This window comes from Phascolarctos cinereus, unplaced genomic scaffold (assembly GCF_003287225.1).
Source record: "Phascolarctos cinereus isolate Bilbo 61053 unplaced genomic scaffold, phaCin_HiC Scaffold_4;HRSCAF=312, whole genome shotgun sequence".
Lineage (NCBI taxonomy): Eukaryota > Metazoa > Chordata > Mammalia > Diprotodontia > Phascolarctidae > Phascolarctos > Phascolarctos cinereus.
Window position 1 is genome coordinate 709,880,862 of NW_027555847.1, and position 18,706 is coordinate 709,899,567.

At 44.3% G+C, this 18,706-nt stretch overlaps 1 protein-coding gene across 2 annotated transcripts in view; it reads right to left on the bottom strand.

The window, feature by feature from the left end:
* SPPL3 (signal peptide peptidase like 3) overlaps positions 1–18,706 on the bottom strand; it is a 149,738-nt gene that overhangs the window by 22,836 nt on the left and 108,196 nt on the right. For both annotated transcript variants that reach the window (XM_021007924.2, XM_021007923.2), the window contains exons 4-5: positions 6,116–6,235; positions 4,599–4,677 (exon numbers count right to left, since the gene is read on the bottom strand). In XM_021007924.2, the coding sequence (XP_020863583.1) occupies positions 4,599–4,677; positions 6,116–6,235 (199 nt within the window). The remainder of the gene's footprint in view (positions 1–4,598; positions 4,678–6,115; positions 6,236–18,706) is intronic.

Below are 18,706 nucleotides of genomic sequence, written 5' to 3' on the forward strand. Positions count from 1 at the left end.
GGAAATGGCTATTTTATACACCCACCCACCCACATGCCACTGTTTATGTATCTTGGATATCAAACCCTTATCAGAGAAATTTGATACTTTTTTCCTACTTGACCATTTCTCTTCTTATCCTACATGCATGAATGTTATCCACATTATGTTTCTCCAGTTAATCTTTCAAAGGGGCCCTATTCCCCCGGGCTCTCTTCCTCTTATCCCAGCCCCCTCTTCTGGTTTGATGTCCCTTTCCCTTTAGGCTTCTTCCTTCTTTTCTCTCTCCTGTTCTCATGCAGTTATCTGTTTCTCTTCCCCATTCCCACACCCTTTCTTCTCATTCCTCTGTCTTCTCCACCCTTTCAGCTTGTCCTGGTTCCTCAGTTTTTAATTTCTCTGGGTGTATGTGTCCCTTTCCAAAAAGGATCTCTCTTACTCTCTTCATTATCTATATTCTCTGTTTACTCTCTCATTCTCTTATTCATGACCCCTATAATTATGCAGTCTCTCTTTTCTCCCTACTCTTTGTGCAAATCAAATGTCCATTCTAGGCTCTCCTCAAGGTGCTTTCTGACCTTGCCTTGTAGGGCTTGCCCCTTGGATCTCCAGTTTTCATCATATAGTGTTTTTAGAACAATGTCAATTATTTGCAGGTGTCAGAGAGGACACTGCTTTATGGTGGGGTTCCTCCTCATGCAGCACACAGCTCATCTAGACACTCTTTTTTTTATTTTTTGGCTAGGCAATGGGGCTAAATGACCTGCCCAGGGTCACACAGCTAGTAAGTGTTATGTGTCTGAGGCCAGATTTGAACTCAGGTCCTCCTGAATCCAGGTGCTCTATCCACTGGGCCACCTAGCTGCCCCTATACACTCTCTTTTTGACCACTTTTCCTCCATCTGCCTGGAAATCTCATATGTCTGTGTTCTCCCACTCCTCCAGGTGCTAGCTACCCCCAGGGCTTCCAACTCCCCCCATGACTCCCCCAGGTCTTGTCCAGTATACCTTCCTTATCTCCCTTCACCAACCATTTCTTTTCAGTCATGGGAGCATTCATCAATTAACGGAACCTTCCTTTTCGATCTTCACCTTCTCCTCTTCCCTACTCTCCTGCAGGCTCTTCACTTTCTGAGAGTACAGAGGTTACATTCCCCTCATTGCTAGCCCTTGATTTGACCCCAGTGAATCATTTACTCCTCTCCATCCCCCTGCTCCCTTCCTGTTTACGTACCCTCCAAGAAACATTCACCTGTAGGCAGGGCATCACCAGGTTCTGTCCGTAATGCCCCCTGTCAGCCCCTACTGTGACCTCTATCAGATTTCTGCCTTTGCCCTTGTCTCCCAGTACACATTTAGAAAGAAGTCTCTTCCTGGTCTCTCTGGTGTCACCCCTGTTACTGTCCTTGCCTGCTGCATTTATTCACTCCTGCATACCTATTGTTTGGGAGGCAAATACTCTCCTCATTATAACTGAATATCCACCTTTCGTCCTGTACAGTTAAGCTCAGACTTGAAGACAGGTCACCCTGGGCAGCACCCCAAGCTCCAGTACTCTTAGGAACACATGATTCCATTCCTTTCTTCTCTTACTGGTGGGTGCAGAATAGTCTTGTGTTATCTGAATGTTCTTTCCTTTGTATTTGAAAGTCTTTCTCCTGATGGCTTGCAGAACTTGTTGTTTTGAACCAAAGGGTCAAATGTAACCACTATGTGTCTTGGAATTTGAAGCCGTGGGTTATGTTCCCGTCCTCCCCGCCCCCCTGGTGATTTGTGAGATTTGTGAATTCTTCCCACTGGAATTACATTTTCTATGTTTAGAAGTTCTAGGCAATTCTCCATTATTTCCTTCATCATGGTGTTACAGTTTTTTGTCTTGTGTTCTTCTGGAAGACCTATAGTTTCCTTAGGTTATTTCTACATATCCTGTCCTCAAGTTTGGTATGTTTTGCTTCCATGGTGAGGATATTTTCTTTTAATGTTCTTGTTGTTTTTTGCTTTTCTTCTTGCAGGTTGTCCTTCACTTTTTTTTTGGTGAGGCAATCGGGGTTAAGTGACTTGCCCAGGGGCCTGCTAAAGTTAGTGAGCATCATATGTCTGAGGCCAGATTTCTTGAACTCAGGTCCTCCTGACTCAGGGCCGGTGCTCTGTCCACTGTGCCACCCAGCTGCCCCGTCCTTCCCTTTCGTGTACTTGCCCTCCCGACCTCTTGCTCTTGGTTTTGTTTCTTCGCTGAGCTTTGACACTGCTCACTATTTTGCTGTGTAGGACACAGATTCTGCTTACTTCCCACTTCTCTTTTGGACCCCTCAGGAGCAGCCCATTATGGTTTCCCGTTCTTCTTGACTTCTGCAGGGTCCGCTGTCTCACCAAGCACTGGATCACTTTCCTTCATTTAGCCGGATTTGTTTATTATGTCTGAAGGCCATATTTTCTTCTGTTGGTACTGCTTTTCCTGTTGATTTGTCTCTTTTATGTTCCAGGTTTTTTTTCCTCTTGAAATCTTGGGCAATCTCCATCTTTCCCCCCTCCTTATTCTGCTTACCACTCACTTCCCTCTGATGGTGGTTTCCTTAGTGGATGGATCTCAAAGTATCTCGGCCTCCTCCCACGCAGAGCGATGATTCACTGCCTGGACCTCTGCTCCAAATGACTTCTGGATGGCCAGAACCGGCCCCAGCTGGACGCTGAGTCCTTCCTCTCAGGCTTGTGTGGGTGCTGCATGGCTCCCAACACACAGCCTGGCGGCTTGTCCCACAACCTCTACTCCTCAGTTCTCTGGCTTGGCACCAATAGTTCAGAGCTTTGTAGGACTGCTGCTTTTGGACTCTTTCCCCCAGCAGATGTTTGCTCCTCAAGAGCTGCAGCCAAAGGGGCAGCTAGGTGGTGCAGTGGATAGAGCACCAGCCCTGGATTCAGGAGGACCTGAGTTCAAATCTGGCCTCAGACACATAACACGTTCTAGCTGTGTGACCCCGGGCAAGTCACTTAACCTCACTGCCTAACCAAAAAAAAACAAGAACAAACAAACAAAAAAACAACAACCCCATAATCCTTGGGGCAGCTAGGTGGTGCAGTGGATAGAGCACTGGCCCTGAAGTCGGGAGGACCTGAGTTCAAATCAGCCCTCAGACCAAACAGTTCACACTTACTAGCCGTATGACCCTGGGCAAGTCACTTAACCTCACTGCCTAGCCAAAAAAAAAAAGAAAAGAAAAGAAAAGAAAAGAAAAGAGCTGCAGCCAAGCTGGCTGTCAAAGCCTGAGCAATCTTCTGCACCCTGGAGCCGGCATCTACATGGCGCTGCAGAGAAAGGGGACTAGGGCGTATGAGGTGGGTTTTGATGTAAACATGTGTTGTGTCCTTGGGATCATTAGCGTAGTCTCTCTGCTGGTAGTGCAAGATGGGGGAGGGGTACCGAGTGAACTCCAAAGTCAGAGACTGGGGGGGGAGGGGGGGGAGAAGAGGGAGGGAGGGAGAGAGAGAGAGAGAGAAAGAGAAGAGGATTTTTTTGTTTTAGTTTGTATTTTTTTGTCTTCCACCTTTTAGATTCTGGGTGTTTAGACCCAAAATCAGACCATTTTGGAGAGGTCACAGTGATTGGAGAAAATGTCCAGTCGGCCATCTTTTTACTCACATGACCCAGAAGTCCAGGAGAACAATTTCTACAGTAATGCCAACATTTTAAAGACTTAGGAACACTGATCAATGCAGTGACCAATCACAACTCCAGAGAATTCATGGTGACACACGCCACCTACCTCCTGACAGAGATGATGGACCCCGACTACAGAGCAAGACTTTTTTTTTTTTTTAAAGACATGGCCAATGTAAGAATTTATTTTGTTTGACTATACATATTTCTAACAGGAATAAATAAATAAATAAGTGAATAAATAAAAGCATATGTATATACACAAAAATAAGGCTAGAATTTAAGGCTTTTTGGCGAAATTCCTTTCATTGCTGAATAAATCGTTTTAGTATTTTTAAGTGCTACATTTTGCTGAAGACCTCCTGCCTCCACTTGTGGAAGCTTTTTGTTACTGATCTGTTTAACCATCGTTATTTTAAAAAAATGTTACTGTGGCTTTTTTGATAATATTTCATTTAAAATACTTAAATCTCTATATGAAAAAAAGATACGGTACAAAGACTAGCTGGGAATTCAATTTGTGTGGGGAAACTGTGCTTTGGATTTCAGTGTAAACATCAAGATTAAATTAAAACAAAGTTGCCAAAACTGCACCCTGAAGTAGTACACAATAAAAGGCTATCTGGTTCCTACCGCCAGAAAGGAAAAGGATCACACCTCTATATATTAAGTCCTGGAAAGGAGACTGTTTACATTCAAAAGTCATTATCCCGTGCTCTCTGAGACTCCACATTCCAGAAAGGAAGCACGTTATGACAGCCCCAGCTTCCTAAGACAGATCTGTGTTTCCACAGCTGCAACGGGGTTCATCAGGAAGCAATCGCTTGGATAGTTACAGCAGACACAGGCTCCCAACGCTCATGTGTTAAAGGCAATAACCTGCCAGGCTCTTGGTGGTTACTATCAAGTGTGAGAGAAAACCAAATAGAAGCGTGCGGTTTATAAACAATTCGTCAGCCCTTACTTGTTCTGCGGTGAGCAGGGTCGTGTTAAATACTGGCACATCGGGAGAAGAAGAAAAGCAAAAGCTATCGTTGCAAGAACTAGAGAAAGAAAAGACAGTATTAATACATTTGTCTACTTGACACCCGTGTAAAAGCTCTCCTCAATATCACTTCTCTTTGCATTTCCTCCCAACATGTGTTCCATGACCCCATAAAGCCTTCCTACAGAGCTGACCATTCATCTAACTGTTACTAGATCTCGAGGAGGGAAGCTCAAAAGGATCACAGCTTTACCACTGAAGGCCTCTCTAGAGCTCCTCTAGTCCCTCCATTTTACAGAGAGGGAAACTGAGTCCCAGAGGTTTAGTGAGGTCACATAAAGTCATGGAGCAGAACCCAGACTTGAATACAAGGCCTCTGTCTCTAAATGCAGCATTCTTTTCATTACTTCATGCTGCCTTGACTTTGACAAGCAGTGGATTCTCTCTGGCTACATCTTCTCATACTGTACCCTTAAAAACAAAAGTTGTAGGGCAAGAGATTTACAATCAGCTATCCAATGAGAAGCCTTTGGACATTTGGAGTTTGGTTAGGAGTTAGATTTGCGTGCCCTATTCGATATTTGAAAATTTTATTCTTATCCACCAATATTATTATAATGTACAACTTAACTTATCACACAATATGCACATGCCTTGGGCAGTAGATAGTTTGAAACATGTACACACAGCAATGCAGGGTGATGATCATGATAATATGTATACTCCACTGCCCCCTTCCCCGCAACCCTAATCCCACAGGCTGGGCCCCAAATGTCTGCTTACTTTGCGTAATCCTAGTCGGGGCTCTGAAACTTACTACACGAGCCAGAACTAGAGAATGTCAAAAAGTGCTTGCTCAACTTCCTACAATGGCAACAGACATATATCATTCTTATTATCACACAAAACCCTCTCTCATTAATTCTCACTTGCTTGAATTTTCTCCTTGTTCTTTCTGTCTTTTGGCAGGTCTGGACAGATAAATATAGGAGCAAGGGCATAAGCTATCCTTGCTAAAATTTTTTTATTCTGAAATTAAACACCAATCAAAATGGTCATTTCTATATACAAAGAACAGAAGAGGCCTATGCATGAAACTGTGGATGTCTAGTCTGTACTGCTTGCTTTTCTTTTTAAATTTATAATAAATTCATCATGTAAGTTTCAAAACTGTCCTTTCTTCATGGTCTTCCTTTTGTTCCTTTCTATACATTGTTTTAATTAAATGACCCTCCTCCTTCCTTTTCTGGGGGGCTATTCTATCCCTAACAACCTTGCCACCCCACTCTTTCCTCCCAAACTGAAAAGAAAAGCCAAAGGCCTACGTTATCCTAAGTCCTCTCTGTGTAAACATTTGAGGAGTCAGATTTCACGGACATAAAAACGTGCACAGCAGATACTACACAAATGTGTCTCTATCCCTGGAGAGCCCAGAAAGCCAAGTCTTTCCCTTTCAATAATGTTACAATCATAAGGAAACAGACAGAACCATTTACCTGCTGTACATATTGTAAAGACTACTTGAACAGAATCAAAGAAGAAAAACATGACTAGAAGGGAGACAGACGCTCCAATGGGAAGGAACAGTGCTTGAGTGGAGTCAATAGTCTGGATACCTGCAAAAGAAAAACAGGATAGATTTCATTAGGTCCTTATGAAATACAACACACCCAGCCGGGTTACTCCCAGAATCATATAACACGTGGATTATTCAGTTTATTCAGATTATTCTGTTTCTCCTCTACTTTCTATTATTCATCATTTGTATAAAGGACAACTTCCCCCAAGAACAGTGAAGGGCAGTGAGATTCAAACTAGCTGATTTGAGGAACATGTTCATTAAAGGAACATGGTGAAAAGATCTGATGAGGGAAGTAGTTACAGCGCTCTTTTAAAATGTGTTCTGATTCGGTATAGATTTTATTCACGTTCTCTTTTCCCTACTGCTACCGATACCGTAAGAACTGGCCACAGAAAACAATAGGCACTCCCTGGAAAGGTTTAGGCAGGGCTGTGTGTATCAATAGCTTCGATGCAAACCTTAAGAAGTGTACATTCCCATAATAATTCACATATTTACATGGTACTTTACTGTCTGCTGAGCCCCTTACAGAGTTTCTGTCATTGGAACCTCACCAGGAGACTGAGGTGGGCGCTGGATGTGGTCACACAGTAAGCGCTGGAGGTAGGATGTGAAAAGTGGCCTTCCTGACTCTTTCTACCAGGCCTGAACGCTCTATTACAGGATTCAGCATGTACACAGGGCACTCTACATTGATGTGTCTGTATAAGTACAGGGGGCAAAGGAGAGACCTGATGAAGTGCTCCAGCAATACCGGAGGGAGAGACAGCTGTGGATACCAGGCAAGGCCAGCTAGGCACGGCCCAAAAGCAGAGCTCTGAAGGAAGCAAAAGAGTCTGAAAGATGAAAATGAGGACAGCACAGGGTTTTTAAAATGTTCTTCAATCTGTTTTCTCATTGCTGCATCTGCGAAGCAGTTTTTTTGGTCCACGTTTTTCCATTCATCCCGCAAAGGGGTTCCAACCAAACTCTTCCAGGTCTCTGTCCCTCTTATTCCATGACCAGCCCTTCCTCTCCCAGTCATCTACCCTGATTTCTTCTCTGTAGCTTCTGACACAGCTGACTGCCTTGCTCTTTGGGGATATCCTCTGCTCACCGGGTTTTGGTGACTGCTCTTTTTTGGTACTCTTCCCATCTGTCGGATCATTCCTTCTAGGTTCTCTTAGCCAGATCACCCTTCATATTCTGTCGCCCTAACTGTGACTACACTCCAAGGCTCTTTCCCGGGTCCCTTTCACTTCTCTGTCTATCCACTTGGTGACAGACCAGGACAGATCATCAAGTCCCATGGATCTGACTATCGTTTTGTGCAGATGATTTCCAGATCTCTATATCCAGCGCTGGCCTTCATCCTGAATCCTTGACTTCCTACTGGTATTTCCCACTCTGTGTCCCACAGGCGCCTCAAACTTAACATGCCCCAAACAACTCATTCCTCATGATCTCCAAAACCTGCCCTTCTTCCAGCCTGCCCTAGCTTTGTAGGGGGATGACTGTTCCTTTGAGTCATTAACCTAGGAGTGACCCATGACTTCTTTACATACAATCAGAGGCCAAGTTTTATCAGTTCTACTTCCACCATCTCTCTCTCCGTCTCCTATTCTCCAACGACATGGCTACCACCCCACCTGGTCCAGGCTTCAGCCCTTTTGCTCAACTACTGAAACAGCTCCAGACTGGTGCCTGCCTCCAATCTCAAATCTCTCTCATGAGTCTCTCAAAGTGACAGTCCTAAAGCACAGGTCTGATCATGCTTAGTCTACATTATCCTCCATCATAGACTCTGCAGTCTAGCCAGAACGGCTGCCTCACTGACGAACCACGTTCCACTGCCTGTCTCTCTGTCTGTACCCAGACTGTCCCCAATGCTCGGGCTGTGTCATCCCCCCAGCCCCATTCCTTCACAGCTCATCTTAAGCACCACCTTACAGGAGTCTCTTTCCTAACCTTTCCTACACTGCAAAAAATCATCTCGTATTTACTTTATATATATATATATGTTTCTTACAGATTTATATATGTATTTTATTTTGGTAGGATATAGGCTCCTTAAAAGTTGGGACTATGGTTTTTTTTTTGTCTTTAAATTCCCAGCATCTAGCACAGTACCTGGTTTACAGTAGGCACTTAATAAATGCTTGTAGGCTGACTGGTCTTTTATGCCCCTTCATGGAAATTCTCATCAGTAACATTTATTAGTTTACACAGGCTCACTATAGGTCTCTCCATGGCCCTTGGGGTAACCTACATGTAGGTTTGAGTCTTCTAAGCCTGGTATTTATTCTATTATTTATAGCCATGCGTATAACCAGAAGAATACTGTTGTTAAAAGGATGGGTTTTTGTTTGCTTGTTTCAGGGAGCAACTTAAGATCATTTAAAGCACATTTGCAAATGCAAATCTGCCCATCATCCTCTTATTTACTTTTGGGTCCAGACTTTTTCTCCATTTATGGTGTCTGGTCAAGAGACACTATAACATTTTTATGCCAAAGTCTCTGAACGTACCTTCATTTTTACAATGGAGTCGATTCAATTCAGCAAATATCAAATACCTACTATGTGTAAGGCATTAACGCTAGGTGCTAGGGATGCAAAGATAAAAACGCCATGATCCTAAGTAGAAAACAAGAATGATGATTTTATACTTGGGGCCATTTTAATATTACTGGGCAATAAAGAAATGGGAAAAGCAGCAGAGGTGGAGGGAGCAGCAGACAGGAAAGATATATTGGGATGGAGAAGAATCTGCCCACCGGAGGAGTCTTATGTCTGTAGGGCATCTCGGTTTATAAAGCACTTTTCCTTTCAACAACTTTTGCAAGGCATGCAGTTAGTATTATCCTCCCCATTTTCTAGAGAAAAGCCTGTGAAAAGCTTTCAGTGCCAACTTCAGGAGTCTGCATTTTATCTTAGAGGCAATACTAAGCCAATGAGGACAAGAGTGACATGGTTGGACATGATGTGCTTGAGGAAGATTATCTTGATAGCTATGGAGAAGATAAGTTGGAAGTAGAGACACTGAAGACAGAAGACCAATTAGGATGTTGGCAATTCAAGTGAGAGCTGATAGGGCCTGGAGTAGGTTCTCTCTTCTCCAAACCAGCCTTCACACAGCTGATGAACTTAACGAGGCTGGTCCTAAGAAAAAAAACATGTAGTCCCACAATATGGACTATTATGTTGGGCCTGAAATAGTGGCCTACTCCACAAACTGACATCTTCAACAGTCAAGGCGCAGGTCTGAGACTATCATTCCACTGCAGCATGATTTTGCTAACAAATATCAGTGTTTATTTTTCTCCTACTTGGAGAATCAAGCTGGGGTTACCTGAGTGCGCAGTCTTCAGTGTCTGTCCACACAAGCCACACAAGCCAGGTTTCTAAGAGGGCGCACAGACAAGAGAAGGCAAATTTGGAATTTCAGGCTGAAAGCTAGAAGGGACCAAAGAGCTGCTTTCACGCACGCACACACTGAGATCCGGGGAAGCTAAGCCACCTGCTCAGAGTCACACAGGCAGTAACCAGCAGAGCCCAAACTCGAACTCAGGTCACAGAACCACATAATCTGAATTGAAATGGACCTTCACCATCATCTTTTCCAACTTATAACTGAAAGAGAATCCTCACTATAACAGACCCAACAGACAGTCCTCCGGCCTCTGCTTGGGGGCCTCCAGCGAAGGGGAACTGAGTTCTGCGGCAGCCCCTTCTGACTGGGGGGGGGGGTTGGAAATAGGCATTTAAACAGCGTCTGCTCCACTGCCACGCCCTGCGATAACCGCTCTACAATCACGATCTCACTGGATTATCACAACGACCCTGGGAAGGAAGTGCCGCTATCATTTCCTTTTACAACCGAGGAATCGGAGGCGGTCAGAGGTTAAGTGGCACGTCCGAGGTCACGCGGCGGGATTTGAACTCGGCTTTCCCAGCCCTAGGCCTGGCGGCACCACCAACCGCCTCCAAGTGCTTCCTAACGTCGGTGTCTCAGTGTTTCTCTGCCTGCCCCACCAGCTGCTCCTGACGCTGCTTCCAGGTCCAACAGGAATGATTCTGACTCCTCCTCCTCTCGGCAGTTCTCCAAGTTCTTGGACACAGCCCCTGCATCCCAGCCCACTCCGACCCGCGCTCCACCCAGCCACTCACTCGACTTCCCCAACAAACAGGTCCGATCGCGTCACCTCCGCTCGTTAAACCCCTGGGACTCCCTCACGCTTCCAGGACTGAAAGCGCTCCGTTTGGCCTTCGGAGCTCTCTGGCCCTGGCATGGGGTGTCAGTCACCCCTCCCGCTTTCCAATCATCTGCACATCTGAGCACTGTGTCCCTGGGACTGAGCACAGAGCCCTGGAGCGTGCCTCTGGAGACATTCTTCCAAGCTGGCATCAAATCATTAACGGCTAGTTGAGTTAATCAAGTGAAGAAGCATTTATGAAGTGCCTACTATGTGCCAGGCACTGGGGACAGGAGGAAAGGCAGTGCTTGCTCGCAGTCTAACAGAGGAGACAACAGGCAGACAACGGTGGACAAAGGAGATCCATGCAGGACAAAATGGAAGAAGAATCGAAGGAGAGAAGGTACTCAGGAAGACCAGGAAGCCAGGCGGTGAGAAAGGTCCAGGCAGTGGGGGAAGGGAAAGTTGCTCTGATTCCCAAACCAATTCCCAAGCCTACTGGGCCCAGTGATTTGTCCAAATCCATACAAGATTTCTGAGGGCTGGCAGTGTTTTGTTTTCATCTGTATCCCTAGCATTTTGTGCACAATAGGAGATCAACGAATACAAGTTAACATTTCTCTTCATCTTTTCCAGTGGTTGCTTCCTATTTAGGAGTCTTCAAAATCTCCATTTTCACTTCTCCACTATTCCAGATACCATTAGCACACAGACACAGACACATACTCTGGACCTATCTTTTACACAAAGAGAAACATTTCCCCCTCCAGCATCCCGGCCAGCCCCGGGCAGAGTGAAAGCCTGTCAAGTTTCTTCTCCCATGCAGCTCATGCCCCCATCCTCCCAGGAGGGCAGTGTGTCCTGCTCTACTTGCCAGATGACCAGCCCACCTCTTCTGACCAGAGTCTTCTCTCTCTCTCTCATGGAACACTCTGTGCACGCTTCCTCATTCGTTAACAGGCTGCAATTGAGTTCAGCCCCCTTGTCTTAAAGAGTGTGAGGTGTCATAATTGATAGCCATATAACATTACCAGAAGAATACTGGGGTTAAAAAGGTTATTTTGCTTCAGGGAACAGTCTGTGATTGCCCCCCCCCCCCTTATTGCTGCCTCTTTGTTAGGCCAGTCACTGCTTTATCCTCAATCACTTCCCACCCGGAGGGAGGCTGATGAATGAATGTGCCCAGCCACTTCCCAATGGGATCCAGGCCCAGTTGTCAAACATTCAGTTCTGGGTCAGCTTCCTGCCATTCTCTGATGCTTGTCCAAGACACAGGGATTGATGTAATGTCTGAATAAATGGAAAACAGCCCATTTCTTAAGTACTTACTAAGCATCTGCTAAGCTCTGTGCTAAGTGCTGAGTAAGAAGCCCAGCCCCTGGGCTCAGGGAGCTTCAGCTGCAACGTAGGCAGAAAGGCTCAGTGACCGAGGGGGGTGACGAGGGAAAGGGGCAAGGCAGATGGTTCTGTCTCTTCTTCGTCATCATTTCCATTACTAAAGCTATCTCCATCTGATGCTGAATCACTTGATGGTGCCAAGGAGTTAGGTGTGGAGAATTTTCTTTTTAATATTTCAATAGCTGTGACTAAAGAGCAGCCAGGGAAGCAGTTGTCAGCTCTTGCTCCAATGATAGCTGTGGGGGCAGGCTGGACACAGCTGGTGATCTGCAGAGTGTTGCTGTTCTTGGAACTCTCTGGCACACCTGCCTATCTATGGCAATGGGTCAGCGACCGGTGCTGGGTCCCTCGTCCCCGGGGGCTGCTCCCTGTCACGATGGCCACGGTGAGAGATGGACTTGGAAGCAGAGTTATTGGCTTCAGGGGTGGTGGGTCCCTTCTCTACACGGGTTGCTCCCCTGGATGACGGCCATAGGGGCCAGGACTACATGAGCCATATTGCTAGATGAGTGCTATCAACACAAACTGTATATTTCTGTATGTGTGCATACCCACACCCACTGTAGCTTGCTGTGGTATCTAAAGGGCCAGCCCTGGAAGAACAACTGCATTAAAGTCTTCTAATATATGCCATGTGACTGTGAGCAGCCTCTCAATGAGGCTGACAACTCTAAGACTATGTAAGTTAGATATTACTAAAAGTAGAGACCGATCAAGCATCTTGTTACCATCTGCATCTTTCTTTCTTTCTTTCTTTCTGTTTTTGTTTTTTGGTGAAGCAACTGGGGTTAAGTGACTTGCCAGGGTCACGTAGCTAGTTAAGTGTCAAGTATCTGAGGCCGGATTTGAACTCAGGTCCTCCTGACTCTAAGGCTGGAGCTCTATCCACAGCACCACCTAGCTGCCTCCATCTGCATCTTTCATCAGTCAAGTGCGGGACTCTTCAGCATGAGGATCCTCTCACCTGGAAGAAGGCCATGTCACTCTGGGCCAACCTCCTTTCCAGTCATCATTATCTCTTTCTCTGCCATCACCAGAGCTCTGGACTCTGCCCTTGGGACGCAAGGATCTAACAGGCAAGCTTTTGCTTTACCTTGCTTGGCACCAGGCCTCCATACCACTTCCCAGGCCTCTCCATACCACGCTGCCTCCACTCCTTCCCACCTTGCCTGTCCCTCTTATGTGCTGTCTTCACCACTAGAATGTAAGATCCTTGAGGACAGCTATGGTCTTTCTTTGGCACACATCTCTCCTTCCTTCCTTTTTTCTTACTTGGCACAATGCTTGTCACATGGTCAGTGCTTAATAAATTCTTTATCTCAAGATCTCCACCTTTTCTACCTTTTTAAAAAAGCTATCAACTATCTTAAATTAGCAATGCAAGTTAGTACATCTTTAAAGCCAGTGCCTAGAAGAAATAGAAAGTTAGATTTCTCCTTTAATTTTCTGGGTTAGGTTTTTAGGAAAAACTGAATCAAGAAGTAGAAGAGACCTTACCTTCAAGATCGCCTAGTCCAAAATGAAGCTACAAATATCCATGTACATAACTCCCCACACATATGTATATGTATGTGCATATATACATAAGAGAGTAAGGTCAGTATAAAAAAGTTTGTATGTTTATAATGTGATATACTTAAAAACTGTGTATGAAAATGACATTCTCAGATTATAAGAAATTTAAGTTTGAAGACAAAACCCTAAGTTTTAAGCTTTTTTTTTTTAACATTTAAAGCATCAAATGGACTATAAAGCAATATGAAAACATGAAAGAATCACAACTTTTCATCTGAAAACACTCGAGAATTAAAATGAAGGAAATGTAAGCTAACAGGATGAAAATAACTTTTAGTGTTCATTGAAGAAGTTGCCACAATGACTAAATACACTGTAATACTAGCTGTGTAATGCCAGTTGAACATACACACACAGAGTATTTCTTAAGAATACCATTACTTTCATATTATAAATTTAATTATGAAAAATTAAACTTCAACATCAAATAAGTTGTTATATGCATTCCAACAAAGAGGGGCATTGCTCCATAATACTGAGCACCTTTGCCAGGCACTGCGCTGGATTCACAAGTTTAAGATTCAGCTGCCCCCTTAAAACCCTTACAATCTAGCTGAAGAAATGAACACACACACACACACACACACACACACACACACACACACACAGATGCAATATAATAGTACCAGTATTAAACCAGGATTTGTTTCAGTGCTGCATTTTTCTATTGCTGGATAAACAAAAAGGGTTTGTGATATACTCAAGACATGTCCCATATGCTATTCTACTGCCTCACACACTATAGGTATTTGATCCTCAGTACACATAACATTCAGATATTTGACCTGAACAATGCAGGAATCTTATCTAAGCATTCCCACTCCTACTTACATAGCCAGGGTATATCATGGGGATATTCACTCAGCTGACTGACTGTCATTGCCTTAACAAGGATATTGTACAGATAGGATTTGATGTATGGCAACAAGTGGTAATTACCGATCCCTACAAGTTTACATTCTATCAGAGAAGATGTGTACAAAAATAAGTACATGATTCTCAAATCTACCTTACCTGCCCCAATCTCTCTGCTGATCCCCAATCCTGCACCTCCAATGGTTTTTCCAACACCTTGAACTGGTTGTCCAGCAGACATCTTAAACTCAGTAAGTCCAAAACAGGACTCATTATCTTTTCCCCTAAACCCCTCCCCCCTCCTACCTTCCCTACCTCCTACCTGCCCTGTCGAGGGCACCACCATCCTCCCAGTCCCTCAGGCTCCCAATCCAGGAGTTATCCTGCACTCCTCACTCTTTTTCCTACGTGAGCAGTATCACTACATGAGTTGTATGAACACTTAAGTGATGGTGTACATATGTGTGTACACACACACATGCACACATACATACACACGTCTTCTGATATAAAGCTACAAATAAGTGCATGCACGTAGACACACATATAACACCATACCCAACTGTACACACATACACCTTTACATCTATCATACATATAGAAACGTAGTGACTATGCCCAGGGGGTTCCAGAAGTTTTGGTGTGGTTTAAAGCTTTCATAGCTTAAAATCGCAGCCACCCACTAACTCCTACACACACATCCCTAAGTAGACGGCCAGACAGACAAATAAGAGTCCAAACTTGTGAAACGATCCCCGTCTTTAAGGAGTTTACATTCTATCCGAGGATAACATGTATGTAAATATATGTGTATATAGAGGTTTCATGTAGATAGTCTTGTTTAAACAGAGTTTTTAAAGGAACTAAGGGATTGTAAAAGGTAGAGAGTTGAGGTAGAAGTACATTCTTGGCACAGGAGACAGCCAGTGCCAAAGAGGGGAGACAAGAGATGCAGTGAACTGTAGGATTAATACCAAAAAGACCAGTCTGGCTAGACTGTAGAATGTGGGAAGAGACTTTCGAAAGGAAGACTTGGGCCAGTTACAAAGGGTTGTTATGAGCTAAACAGAGGTGCTCATATAACAGGGAGCCTCTGGAGATACTGAACAGAGAAATGACAAAGTCAGACCTGCACTTGGGAAAACTGCTTTGGCAACAATACAGAAGAATGATTGGGGAGGGGAAAGACTTGAGGCAGGAGGAGAGATCTAGAGACTGATTGGCTATGTGGGGTGAAGGAGAGTGAGGGATCAAAGTTAATGCTGAAGTTTCAAACCTGGGTGACTGACAAAATGACGGTGCCCTTGTCAGAAATAGGGCAACCTGGAAGGGGGAAACATAATCAGTTTAATTTTGGACATATCAGTCACTAAACATTTATTAAGGATCAATTATGTGCCAGGCACTGTGCTAGGGATACAAAGAAAGGCAAAAGAAAGCCCCCTACCCTCAAGGAGCTCATGGACTAATGGGGAAGACAACATGTAAGTAATTCTATACAAACAAGTTAGATACTGCACACAATGGAGAAAATCCAGAGGAAAGGAATAAGCGTGAAGGGGGATTGGGAAAGGCTTCTTGCAGAAGATGGGACTTTGAAGGAAACTTGTAGGAAGCCCAGATGGGGTGGAGAGGAGGAGGAGAGCATTCCATGGGAGCCAGTCAGAGAGATGGGGTAGCAACTTGTGAGGAAGAGCCAGGAGGTCTGTTGAGTACCTATGGGGCATCCTGTTGGAAATATCCACCAGGCAGTTGATGATGTGTGACTGCTGCTGAGGAGACAGGCTAAGGCTGGTTTTAGAGGTTTGGGAGTTGTCTGTACAGAGATGATAATAAGGCCCACGGCAGGGAGACTACAAACTGGACAGAAGGGAGAGCACGTGCCAGCAAGGGGTATTCACAGCTTTTTCTAGAACCTGATTTCAAAAGGAGATGGAGTCTGACAGCTTGAGAGAAGAGCAGTCTGTTGTTCTTGTTCGTCCAAGAAGGGGGAGCTTTGGGCAAGTCTGTGGGTGGAGAAGGAACCAGTAGTTAAGGAGATACTCAAACTCGGAGACGAGAAGATAATTGCTGGGGAAGGGGCAATCTTTTGGAAGAGAGAGGAGGAAATGGGATCAAGGGCACCTGTGGAAGAACTGGTCTTGGTGAGAAGGGTCTCATCAGAACTGGGGTAAAGATGATTCAAGAAATTTGAAGAAGCAGAGAAGGGGAGAAGCAGCAGCTTATGGTGAACGGTCACTCTTTTCTCAGCAAAACAGACAGTGAGGCCCTCAACAGGGAGGGATGGGGGTAGGATGGTGTGGGAAGCTTGGGAAGAAAAGAAGGTTTAGAATAGCCTGGGGTAGATAATCAGGGGAAAGTGCTCTGCTGATCAGAAAAGATAAATCGGTGGTGAATTCAGTTCAGTTTTGTGATTTCCTCCAGCTCTGTTTAGGGGGCATAGAGTGTGAATGGTCTAGGATAGGATTTGACAAGGTCTGAGCATTAACAGGGTGGGGAGCAAGGGCTCCAGAACAGATGATGGCACAGAGCCGAATGTTTGTTAACTAGAAGATCAAGAATGGGAAGGGAGGGAATTGAGGTTAAAGCATGGGTCTGCTTTAGTCTGGAAGAATGCTGAGGGACAGAAGAAGTAGTGGTCCCAGGGAGAACAAAAGAATTAGGGAAGGTAAGGAAAAGGGAGAGATGGAGTGATAGGAGGTTCTGATCTGATATAGGGATCTCCGAGTTTTGATCACTGAATAATAATAATAGTAATAATAATAATAATGATTAAAATAATTGGATTTGCTAGATCAAAGCTGTGTGCATGCACTTACACATGAGCATGTGAAGTTCTTTGAAGTCCTCAACAAATGCTTTTAGGATTTAAAGGCAGGTTGTCTTATTAATTTTGATATCCAAAAGCTACAGGAATCAATCAACCGAGAAGTAGCAAGCTTCACACCAGAAGCAGAATAACATAGGCAGCAACCTTAAGATATAGTCTGCAATATCAGATGCGGTCTTTACCATCCACCTGGTGTGTCTGCTAAGCTCTCTTGCACTATTATACTAAGTGCCTTGAGGTCACATAGTGGATCTGCATTACATACTTATAGTGATCAGTCAACACATGCTGCTGGTGAAACTTGAAGAAGAGGCAGCGTGGTGGATACAGCGATGGACTTGGGAGGAAGAAGACAAGCTCTGCCTTGAAAAACCAAAATGAGCAACAGCATACTGTAGGAGCAAAATAAGTGAAAACCAGCCGTGAAAATCCCAGTGCCTCTGGCTGAGGGAAGCAGGGACAGTGACACACTGCTGGCAGATCTGTCAGCTGGTCCGGCCAGTTTGGAGCCCAGACATGAAACTCTGCACATCCTCTGACCCAGCAACACCACGACAGACCGACATCCTAAAAAGATCAAGTAAAGAGGAAAAGAAGCCATATGCACAAAAATATTTAAAGCTGCTCTTTTTGTGGTGGCAAAAATGGGAAACTAAGAGGGTGTTCACATACTGCAGAATGGCTAAAGGAATTATGGCATGTGAACATAATGTAATATTAGATGTCAGGTAAATAAGAAATGACAAAATGGATGTTTCCAGAGAAATCAGGGAAGACTTAAACTGATGGAGAGTCCAGCAGAACCAGAACAATTTGCAGAATAACAATATTATTTAAAAAAAAAAGCTCTGCAAAGATTCAAAAACTCTGACCAACCACGATGATAAAGGATCAAAGATGAAATGTGCTACCCCACTCCTGACAGACAGGTGATGGATGCTGAGTGCAGATTGAGATGTATTTTTTTTTAAGCATGGCATAGGAATCTTCTTTGCTAGAGTAGATGTATTTGCTATGAGGCTTTTTTCTTTGATTTTTTTAAAAATTAAGATGAAGGGGAGGTGGGAAGGAGGGAAAAAAGTTCATTAACTGAAAACCAAATAAAATGGTTGTAACAATACCTTTGAAAACAACTCATCACCTACACTAAAGAAGGCATGAATTAGTTACATTCATCATATGAGACTGTAAATTGACTGACTACACAAAAGTCACTTCTCTCCACTCTAAGGACTCGGATGATAGTGTAACCATTACAGCTTCAAATTGCACCAAGACTTTTTCAATACCCTGATACATTTTTTGAAGTGGGAAATTTTATTTAGAGGAGAAAAAAGTCAGACCCTTAGGTTTATGAACTAGATGAGTGATACATTTCATACCAGGCTTATAAAATTTATATTGAGTAATTCTGTGCATTCTGGGCAAAAAGGGACTTCAAAGGCTTCTTCTGAGTACACGGGATTTGGATTCTATCCTGGCAAGAAGCCGGCTGATCTCTCACAGCCCTGCCTCCAAATCAGGTTCTGACAGGGGCTCATACTGAGCTTGATTCTAGCAGCTTCCTGGGACGCTCTGTTCCAAATGGAGTTGTTAAACTTTGTGGTGAGTGATTTTTTTCCTAGGTGGAGATCAGTGTCGTAGTAGAAGCTAAAGAAAACAGTGGTTAAACT